The sequence below is a fragment of the Propithecus coquereli genome, unplaced genomic scaffold, assembly GCF_000956105.1.
Source record: "Propithecus coquereli isolate 6110/MARCELLA unplaced genomic scaffold, Pcoq_1.0 Scaffold299, whole genome shotgun sequence".
Lineage (NCBI taxonomy): Eukaryota > Metazoa > Chordata > Mammalia > Primates > Indriidae > Propithecus > Propithecus coquereli.
Window position 1 is genome coordinate 2885397 of NW_012148607.1, and position 10842 is coordinate 2896238.

The following is a 10842-nucleotide window of genomic DNA, read 5'->3' on the forward strand; positions in this document are numbered from 1 at the left end:
CATAACTCCGATCAGGCCACGAATAGGTTTTCAGATCTTGGCTCCTTGGGAAATCTCACAAAAGGCGAGGTGCGGGGTGGGGGGAACCAGATGTCTTTAATGTTAAAAGGGAGGGAGGGGGAGAGAGAGAGAGACAGAAAGAGGGGTGGAGGGAGGGAGAGAGAGAGGGAAAGAGGAAGGGAAGGCAGGAAGGGAGGGAAAAGAAGCCTGCCTGGTTTCAAGTCCTCCCTAGCTTTACCTAGATGAATCAATCAGATCCAATCCTGTCCTCTCATGGGCTAGCGGGAGCCCGCCCTGTAAACAGATCATAGACCATAACTGCTGTAAGAGAGGAAACCTAGAAGGCTTTGTGGAATGACCTGGAGAAGATCATGGCAAGATTCCCAGAGGATGCTCTGAGCTGCATCTTAAAGGAGCAGTTAAAAATGAGCTAGGCAGAGGTTGGTGATGGGGTTAGAGGTGTGTGAGTCTCAGAGGGCCTTGTGTATCCAGGATCTGGCTCTGGCTTGGGGACAAGCTCATCAGCAGAAAGTCTCTGCCTCCTCATTTCTGACGGACTGTCTAGTCTGGAAGGCTTGGGAGGCAACAGTGGGCCAGGAGGTGGAAACCACGGGGAACAGAGTCAACTTTTCGTAGTTAATAGTAGCCCGAGCTCAATGCCTACAGTGCTCCGGGCTCTAGGCATGGTTTCTGTGAAGACTCACAACTGCCCTGTAAGGTAAGTGTTATTGATCCTGCTTTGCAGAGGAGAGACTGGGGTTCAGAGACATTGGGTAACTTGTTCAAGGTTACAGAGAACTGGAATTCACATCCATGTCTGTCTGACTCCCAAGCCCATGCTCATAACCACCTGCCCACACATCCTCTCTTTAGATAAGACTTGTGGGTAAGAACCAGCTAACAGCGTGGGGGCGGAGCTTCCCAAGAAAGGTCAGAGGTGGGACCACCGCTCCCAAAATTGGTAAGCGCTAGGAGGGTAAGTGAACTACCCAATTTCCTGCCTGCTCTGAGGTTCTATTTCTAACTCTATCAGTGCCTTAGGTATTATTTCCTCTGGCTGACAGATGAAGAAACTGAGGCCCAGAGGTGGAAGTGGCCACTCAAAGCCTGGGCAACCCTAGTCAGGATGCTGGACATAGGGCTTACAGGGACTTGCATTCCTGGGCCTGAACTCCCGGATCCGTGCCATCAGCCCTGTGGCATGGGGATGAGGAAGGGCCTGGCCAAGACCCCCAGAGCCTGGACTAGAAGGTTGGCAGTGTGGCCAGTGCACAGGACCATGGTCCTGGAGCTGAAGCCCTTGTCTCAACCCAGTTGAGCCACTTCCAGCCTTGAAGTCTATCAGCTCTGGCTTTGGGTCCTGCCTCCCACAGGTCCTAGCTGTGTGACCATGGGCAAGTCATTTATCTCTTGGTGCCTCAACTATGAAATGGAGATGATTCCTACCTCATGGGGTTGTGATGAGGATTCCATGGGAGGATGACACAGTAGTGCCCTTGGCACAGTGCCTGTCACTTAGTCAGTGCTCTGTGATCAGCAGCTGGTATTACTGCAACAGTTTATCACACATCTGTCTTCTCACCTGAAGCCTGGGACAGTAATCCCTATCACCCTGGCTTGAAGGACATGGTGTTGTCTGTGTAAGCTGTGGAGTTGGTGCAAGTGGCACTTCTGCCACTCAAAGGCCAGCCTAGCCCTGCAGGGGTAGGGACACACATCCAGTTCCCAGCACCAGGAGAAGCTGGGTGACAGCCTCAATCCATCAATGATGGCCTTAGTCCAGCCTAACTTTATGGACCCAGAAGGTATTTAAGTGTGTGAGGGTGAAGCCCAGCCCAGTTCTCCCTCAGCACAGACTGCTGCCCAGAGCAGGTAGGCAGGAATGGGGTGGGGGTGACAGTACCCTGGGCCTTTAGAGACTACATAATCAGCCTCCAGAGCAAAGTCCCAAGGAATATTGGTGGGTCTGGGCTGGAGTTGGGTCTCTCGTCCTTAGCAGTTCAGGACCTGGCTATCCCCAGCCCTGCAGGCTGAAGAGGAGCCTGGGCAAGGCTCATGCATGAAGGGCACAGATCTCAGCCCCACGTTGCCCAGCTCCACCCTAGCTTCACGCACGTACTATGGGCTCTGCAGGAGATGGGGGTGTGCTTTTCTGCTCTGCAGCTTCCAACCCCCTTATCTACTGACACAGGGTGAAGGCTGGGGTATGTGACCAGAATTGAAGGGAGGTTGCTTGGGGAACTAAGCGTGGTGATGGGAAGGCAAGCTAAAGAGAGAGACAGCTCTGGGGGCAGCTCTTGTGACCTCCTGCCCCAGGCCCCCAGCACCATGACGGTTTCATATACCCTGAAAGTGGCGGAGGCCCGCTTCGGAGGCTTCTCCAGCCTGCTTCTGCGCTGGAGGGGCAGCATCTACAAGCTCCTCTACAAGGAGTTCCTCCTCTTCGTGGCCCTGTATGCTGTGCTCAGCATCACCTACCGGTGAGGGCAGGGTCTGTCTCAGGGCTGGCCTGTGGGGGGCTGGGCTGCCCACCTCTCTCTAACCCCACCTACACCTGACCTTCCCCAGGCTGCTGCTGACCCAGGAGCAGAGGCATGTGTATGCCCAGGTGGCCCGGTACTGCAACCGCTCTGCGGACCTCATCCCCTTATCCTTTGTGTTGGGTGAGGGCTCCTTCTAGTTCCCCTTGGTATCCTCCTTGCCGTCTTCCCTGACCTTTGGGTTGAGTTGACAGCTCTGAGGGTCAGAATTACCCAGCAGAGCAGCACAGCCTGGAGGCTGACCAGACCAGAGCAGGCACAGGAGCTGGGTGCTGAGAGCAGGATTTTGGGAGGGGTAGGCCCTGCCTATCACTTGTTGAACCCTCACTCCCAACAAGGCACAAGACACCTGCTGGTCTCACAACCTCACTCTGGGCACTGGAGGGGAGCTGAAGAGAGGGGACAGTACCCTCTCCACTCTCAAAAGAAGCAGATCTCGGAGTTAACCATTACCTGGCTTTGAACTCCCACTTCCCCTCTGCCAGAGGAAGTTGTGTACTTCTCTTTCCTTGGGGTCCGACCTGGCACAGCAGGGCAGTGGGAACAGAGGAAGAGGCAGGGCGCTGGAGCCGAATGTGTCCTTCCTCCTGCCATAGTTCAACCTGGCCTGGACCGGGCCCTTGGCTGGGGGACACAGGGCACTCTGACTCCCGGGTCCTCCATGCTCCTTCCTGGCCCCTCTACCCATGGCGGCCACCAGGTTTCTACGTGACGCTGGTGGTGAACCGCTGGTGGTCCCAGTACACAAGCATCCCGCTGCCCGACCAGCTGATGTGCGTCATTTCGGCCAGCGTCCACGGCGCGGACCAGCGGGGCCGCCTGCTGCGCCGCACCCTCATGCGCTACGCCAACCTGGCGTCCGTGCTGGTGCTGCGCTCGGTCAGCACGCGCGTGCTCAAGCGTTTCCCCACCATGGAGCACGTGGTGGACGCAGGTGCGCGGCCCAAGGGGAGCCTCTGGGGGCCTGGCCCATCGCCGGGTGTAGGTGCCGATGCCACGCTGGGGGAGCGCGGGGGCAGGGTCCTCCGGGGAAGCCGATGTCTGACCTCCTAGGAGAGCTCCGGGATCCCGGAACAGGACCCCCCAGTCCTGGGCCGCCAGCGGATGCGAGGGAGGGCTGCCATCTGGTGGAACAGCAGCTGGCCCTGGCGGCGGAGGATGCATCCACACACCTCCCACTTTACCCCCGCAGGTTTCATGTCCCAGGAAGAGAGGAAAAAGTTTGAGAGCCTGAAATCCGACTTCAACAAGTACTGGGTGCCCTGCGTCTGGTTCACCAACTTGGCGGCCCAGGCCCGGAGGGATGGGCGTATCCGTGATGACATAGCTCTCTGTCTACTTCTGGAAGTGAGTCAGCCTGAGACCAGACCCACCTGCCCTCCTTTCTCTAGCTTTGCAGGAGGATAATAATTTTAGTACTTAGCACTTATATGGCTCCAACTATGTACCCTTCACTTTTGGAAGCACTGTACCTATATTAACTCATTCAAACTGGGTGCAGTGGCCCATGCCTGCAGTCCCAGCTACTCTGGAGGCCAAGGCAGAGGATCACTTGAGCCTAGGAGTTGGAGACCAGCCTGGGCAACACAGGGGACCCTGTCTCAAAAACAAAAGCAAAAATAAAAAAAGCCAAATTCATTTAACCCTTACAAAATCCTTGAGATAGGTACTGTTATTATCATCCCCATTTCACAGATGAGGAAACTGAGGCACAGAGTGGAAAAGAAATTTGCCTAAGTTACACAGCTAGTTAGTGGCATTCCAGGGTCTGTGCTTGCAACTCCTTTGCTAACCTGCTTCCCATCACAGGCACCCCAGCCTGATAACACCTCTGAGAGTAGAAAGAGACTGAGCCTCCAGGCCTGGCCCAGGCCTAGTTTGTGCTGGGCTTCCCTGTTCTCTTCTCATTCTTCCTTGCTCACCTCCAGTGACTTCCTCTTCCTGTTGTTTCACCAGGAGCTGAACAAGTACCGTGCCAAGTGCAGCATGCTGTTCCACTACGATTGGATCAGCATCCCCCTCGTCTACACCCAAGTAACTGCTTCCCACCTCCCCGGTCCCAGTGCCTACCGTATGTCCTGTGCTGTGTGTGAAATGCTGAGAAGAATTAGAGATGGTACTTGTCTGCCCAGTTCAGGTCCCTGAGGCGCTGAACAGCCACAGATTCATCCTCAGAGCCTCCCTCCACCCCCACCAAGATGGCCCTGTCCCCAAGGGTGCTGCCACACCCTGATCCTTGTCAGACCCACAACAGATCCTCAGATTCAGCCTTTCTCCCTTTCCCAATGCGCCACACTCTGAGCCTGGCTCTTCCTTCTCCAGGTGGTGACCATAGCTGTCTACTCCTTCTTTGCCCTCTCCCTGGTTGGCCGCCAGTTTGTGGAGCCAGAGGGAGGCGCTACCAAACCTCAGGAGCCTCTGGAGCCAGACCAGGAGGCTGCCCCCGCCTTAGGAGACCTGGACATGTACGTGCCTCTCACCACTCTGCTGCAGTTCTTCTTCTATGCTGGCTGGCTCAAGGTGAGCACTTCATAGTCATGCCAAACTGCTCTGTAGAGACGTGAGCACAGGGTCCACCCCAATTTTGGGGACAAAGTGGGGCTCTGAGCCTAGAAAATACTGTCTCTGAAACCTTCAGGTGGCCGAACAGATCATCAACCCCTTTGGTGAGGATGATGATGACTTTGAGACCAATCAGCTCATAGACCGTAACTTGCAGGTGAGCAGGGGTTGGGGGACAGCTCTCAACCCCGGTGTGGAGAGGAGGATCCTTGTGACCTGCTGTCCGCTCCTCTGCTACCAGGTGTCCCTGCTATCCGTGGATGACATGTACCAGAACCTGCCCCCAGCCGAGAAGGACTTGTACTGGGACGAGGACCAGCCGCAGCCACCCTACACCGTGGCCACAGCGGCCGAGTCGCTGCGGCCTTCCTTCCTGGGCTCCACCTTCAACCTGCGGTGAGTGGCCTGCGCTGGTCAAGGCCAGACTTGAGCCGGACGCGGGTCCCCTCCCACCCCCTGGATCACCAATGACTCGGTGGGTCCCCGCGCCCCGCCCCGGACGGAGCCGCGTCTCGCTCAGCCCGCCCTCCCTCCCGCAGCATGAGCGACGACCCTGAGCAGAGCCTGCAGGTGGAGGCGTCCCCGGCTTCGCCTTGGCCCGCGCCCGCCGCGCAGACCCCGCTGCTCGGCCGCTTCCTGGGCGCAGGGGCGCCCTCCCCCGCCATCAGCCTCCGGAACTTCGGCCGCGCGCGAGGCGCCCCCCGGACCCCGCATCTGCTGCGCTTCCGGGCCGAGGAGCGCGAAGACCCCGAGGCCGCGGCCCGCATCGAGGAGGAGGAGGCGGCGGCGTCCGGGGACGAGGCCCTGAAGCCCTGAGGGGCTGCCCGTCCGCCTGCCTGTCCCGGGTTACCCCGCCCGCTTCCCTCCGCCCACTGCCACCTCCCCACCGTGCCCGGTCCTGCCCGCCAGCGCTGTTACAGCGGCTTTCCCCGTGTGCCTTGAGCCCGGACCTTAAAAGAGAAGACGGCGGGAAGGGCCTGAGCCAGGGTGGGAATGTGTCCACTTTGGCGGGAGAGAAGGTAGGATGGGTCGCTTGCGGGAAGTGAAGCTAGAAGGATAAATGAGACCAGGCACAAAGGACAAGATCCCAGGTGCACGGTTAGCTTCTCAGCAGCCGGGAGCTAGGCCAGTGGTTCTACTTTGAGGGAGCATCAGCACCACCGAAGGTCTGGTCAAAAGGGTGCTGGGCTCCACTCCCAGCGTTTCTGGGACATTAGATTTGGGATGGAGCCCAATAATTTGCATTTCTAACAAGTTCCCAGGTGATGCTGTGCTGCTGGTCCGGGGATCATAACTTGAGACTGATGCATTAAAAAATGTTTGGAAGGATAATATACCTTACCCTGATAACCTGCCTCAGAAAATGGGCCAGTATGTGTGCTGGAGGACTTTTGCTTTAGCTGTAATGTTCAAATTTTTGTTTACAATGAAAATATATTCATTTATTAACTTCTGTAATTGTTTAAAAATTGAATTGGCACGCACATAGTAGGATGAAAATGAAGTAAGCCTTGGGAATCTGCCCTGAGGCTGATTAAACTCATATGTGATGACAGTCATATGCTACCCACCCATGACCTTTAATGTTTGGACTTTAGTGTCCAAACACTAAAGTCCATTCCCACCAACCAAACAGCGGGAGAAAGGACAGTTTACGGGTGGAAGCACAGGTCCATCTCCGTGGTGGGCCTGCAGCACTGGAGCACTCAGTTGAGGGTAAGAGAGGGGCCTTGTGGAACAGCCCCAACAGCTCTAGACTGGAGCTGTGAAATTGAGCTCCTTTAAGATTCCTGCCTAAGCTCCAGCCTCCACCTGAAGTAATTGGTGAATGCCGAAACTGAATTTAAGGCCAAAGAATAACAAATGCCAGAACAAAGGAGGAAGTGTGGAGACAGCTGCATGCCACAATGATAGCCATTCATTCAGAAGATATTTGAGGTTTTTTGCAGGTTTTACAGGGGGAAGATAGCCTTGTTCCAGGGCAAGAATGGTCATCTGCAAAGGCAGTGGAGATGGGGAGTGGATGGATTCCAGACTTTTATTTAAAAGAGAAAGGACCCACTGGTCTTATTGACAGATTAGAGGTAGAAGTGAGGGAGGAGGAAGAATAGAAATAGATGCCTTGTAGAAGATACAGGCTAAGTGCTGAGCATTGCTTTGCTATGCTCTAAGACACATAGTTGTCAGTAAACACTGGCACTGGGTGGGAAAACCAGGTAGGTTGGTGTTTTCTATTTATTTTTTTATCCTTAGGGCAGTTTTTGTACTCAGAGGGAATTGATCTCCTAATTAATTTTCCCAGTGGTCTATTCATAGAAGTCAACAATTTAGTCAAGCTGATGAACCACTTGGATTTTGCACTTCTTTGGCTCTCGATATATGTATTGATACATACATATCAATATATATATACTTTTATTTCCCATTAACTTTAAACTTGATAAAATCTTGTTTCCCAATCAATTAATGTTGTACATATTTGAGTACCTGGTATACTGTCATACACTTTTCCAGGTGCTGGGGACACAGCAGGAAACAAATATTCTTGTTTCCCTACAGTAACTTTCCAATGGGAGGAGAGCAAAATTTGTCGGGTTAAGGAATAAGGAGAAAAAAGTGTGCAAAGTATAAGACAGTATAGAGGGAGTGACTGCAATTTAAATGTTGTGATCAGGTAACAACTCACTAGGGTGACAAAGACCTTAAGGGAATGAGCCATGTGGATATTTGGAGAGTGTACCCAACAGGGGTAGTAGCACACGAATGTGTGTATTCAGTAGGGTCAGGATGGTTGTGTGGTCGACGAAGAGTTGCCATAGTGGGGACTGGGTCGCATCAAGTTCCATAGTAGTTGGTAAGGATTTTCATTTATGAGATGGGAAACTGCTGCATCAAAAATCTGATTTTTAAAGATGATTACTCTGATTGCTGGGACTGCATTGGGGATTAACAGAAGCACTCAAAGTAGGATGCTACTGCCTGTAATGCAGGCCAAAAAGTGACCAGAATAGTAGAGATGATGTTGTGGAGGTTGAACCAAGATACGGTGACATTAGATGTGGAGTGCAAGAATAACGGTGGGATGACTCAAGATTTTCAATTTAAGCCTAGCATAGTGGCTCACTCCTGTAATTCCAGCTACCTAGGAGGCTGGTGTGGGATTATCTGAGGCCAGAAGTTTGAGACCAGCCTGGGTAACATAGCAAAGACTCCTATCTCTTAAAAAAAAAAAAAAAATCAGCTAGAGTTGGCCATGGTGGCACACACCTATAGTTCCAGCTGCTTGGGCCCAGGCTGCAGTTAACTATGAACATGTCATTGTACTCCAGCCTGAACAACAGTGTTGTATGAAGACTATTTGCTGCAGTTGAGAAAGCTGAGGAACGTGGGGGTTAGGGGCAGATAAGAGATCCATTTTGAACATGATGACCTTTGAGAGTCCTACTATACTATCCAAGTACAGATGTCAAGTAAATCTGAACTAAAGTGTTTGATGGGGCAAGTTGAGGACAAAATTGATCCTCAGGTTTAGCAATGCATTAAGTCACTGGTAATCCTAAATATTTTAAATTTCGGGTGGTGAGGGAGATTATAGAGCTCAAGAGAAAACAAAGATATATATACGCACTTTATAGAAAGACCTCTAAAGCAGACAGGATACTAACATGCAAATAGGTGGATGACATGCTCTCAGCAACAGAGTAAAGAACTCTGAACACAATTGCAAGTTTCCAGACCATCCATGAATCCAGGTTAAAAACTTAACTGATTTTCCTAACAACAGAAGGAAACAAAACCCCACTTCAGTTAGCATCCCAATGTTATTCAGAGCCACAGGGCTGCTACCCCCTCTGATAGCCTCTGCTGCTTGCCACATCCCTATTCCCACTAAAACCTGGTGAGAAATGTTCCGCCACTATTGAAAGGCACAGCCCAGGCCTTCAGGGAGATGGAGTTGTGACCAGTGGAGACTCTACAGTGTGGTGTGGTTTACCCTGTGTGGACAGCAGGAGGCAGAGGTAGGGAAGTGGTTGCAGCCACCAGTTTTGCTCAGGACAGGGAACCAGAGGACAGAGAAACAGTCGAATACTCAGACAACACAAGCACAGCAGATAGAACAATACACACCTTTATTACATGAACTAAGACAGGAGAGAGGAGGAATTATTTGCCTTTCCGGGCCTTGATTTTCCTCAGGTAGAACTCCAGCTCCTTGCCCTCTAGCACATAGCCATCTGCTCGGCCACACTGGCCCGGTCGGGACGCAATGCATGCTGTAAGAGAACACATGGTCCTTAGTGAAATGACAAAGTGACCCCATCCAAACCTATCTATCCCCTTATGAGTCTATGTTGGCTCAGGTACACCTGGGGGCAAGCACGAAGCCCACTGCTGTCTCCTCAGACACACTTTATCGTCACTTAAAGTCAGTAGCAGAACTGGACAAAGTTTTCATCACTGAGACAGCTCCACAGCATGGGCATGGACGTCCCAAAATACTTTTAAAACTCCAAGCTCCATGTGTGTATCTATGGACTTTTTCTACCCAATATTCCCTTCCCATTTCAGCTTCACACTAGTAGGGTAACCAGATGTTCCCATTTGTGCTTATACTTTGCTGTTGTTAAACTCTCTGGGTGAACCGTCTAGACCACATGGCTGGCAGTCCAATGAACTGAGGCAAGGCAAAAACGCAGAGGGCACGCGATCTTTGACCCCCACCTCCCCTAACACAACAGCCTTCTCACCGAGAAGCTTGCCCTGCTGAAACTGCTCCTCCAGAAGACCGCTGATTTTGGCATTCTTTTTCCTTTCGTCGTATTTCTTCTGAATTTTTTTGGATCGTTTTTTGTTTAAAATTTCTTCTTCCTCAGGAGTCTGAATAAAGGGGAAATAAATAGTTGGATTAGCACAGGGAAGGTCATTCTTGAACCCCACAGCCCAACACTGGCCTTCCTCAGCATTAAAAGCTTTCATCTCTCTCCCTTCAGTAGCAGAACTGGACTGAGTTTTCATCATAAGAAGGCTGGACTCAGGCTGCCCAATCCACCCCCCATAGGGAAGTACCACGCACCAGCTTGGCCCCTTTCTTGCGGCCCAGGGGCAGTGCATAGTGGGACTCGTACCACTGTCGGTACGGCGTGCTGTCAATAAGCACGATGCAGTTCTTCACCAAGGTCTTGGTGCGGACCAGCTCGTTATTGGACGCATTGTAGACAACATCAATGATCCTTGTTTTCCGAGTACAACCTGCTCACAGGGGAAATCCAGAATCAAGTCACATAAACCAGAGGCCACCCGATCTTGCTGCACCTCCCCAGGCAATTCTCCCCTAGCAGGGCCTTAAGGAGAAACACTCTGAGCCTTTACCCAGCTATAGAACATCAGCTGGTCTTCCACACGCTCATCTTTTTAGAAGTGTTTGGCTACCACACAGCCTCTAGAATCAGCCCCAACCCCTCAGGCTGCAGAGCTAAGAGAACAGGGCAGGACAGTCTGGGTAGAGAGAACTCCAGGTACCTCAAGGTTTTTCAGCAAGAAATTTCAAGTACCTTGGTCAAGGCCATAGACTTCCTGCTAAAAGCACTTACTGAAGCTTAGGAAGGTTTAGGTGCCTTCCCACCCACTGCTCAAGGGGCTCACTCACACTCTGAGCCCCAGGAGAAGTTCCCCACGTCCAGCCTCAGGGCACGGTATTTCTTGTTACCTCCCCGCACACGGACTGTGTGTATGCGGCGGG

At 52.4% G+C, this 10842-nt stretch overlaps 2 protein-coding genes across 2 annotated transcripts in view; one reads left to right on the forward strand and one right to left on the reverse strand.

The window, feature by feature from the left end:
* Positions 1–2285: 2285 nt before the first annotated feature.
* BEST4 (bestrophin 4) lies at positions 2286–6546 on the forward strand. Its single transcript, XM_012648973.1, has 9 exons — positions 2286–2480; positions 2569–2663; positions 3241–3474; positions 3733–3887; positions 4497–4574; positions 4863–5060; positions 5179–5259; positions 5344–5498; positions 5642–6546. Exons 1-9 carry the CDS (start codon positions 2329–2331, stop codon positions 5916–5918), a joined length of 1425 nt encoding a protein of 474 aa, XP_012504427.1. The 5' UTR covers positions 2286–2328; the 3' UTR covers positions 5919–6546.
* A 2670-nt stretch (positions 6547–9216) lies between these two features.
* RPS8 (ribosomal protein S8) overlaps positions 9217–10842 on the reverse strand; it is a 5323-nt gene continuing 3697 nt past the window's right edge. Inside the window, 1 exon segment of the mRNA XM_012648974.1 lies at positions 9217–9284. Within this exon segment, the coding sequence (XP_012504428.1) occupies positions 9267–9284 (18 nt within the window). The 3' untranslated portion in view covers positions 9217–9266.

Coding starts and splice junctions, on each gene's coding strand:
- BEST4 (XM_012648973.1), top strand. CDS start 2,329: ATGACGGTTTCATATACCCTGAAAGTGGCGGAGGCCCGCTTCGGAGGC. Junction 4,575..4,862: donor TCCCCCTCGTCTACACCCAA/GTAACTGCTTCC, acceptor TTCCTTCTCCAG/GTGGTGACCATAGCTGTCTA. Junction 5,061..5,178: donor TCTATGCTGGCTGGCTCAAG/GTGAGCACTTCA, acceptor TGAAACCTTCAG/GTGGCCGAACAGATCATCAA.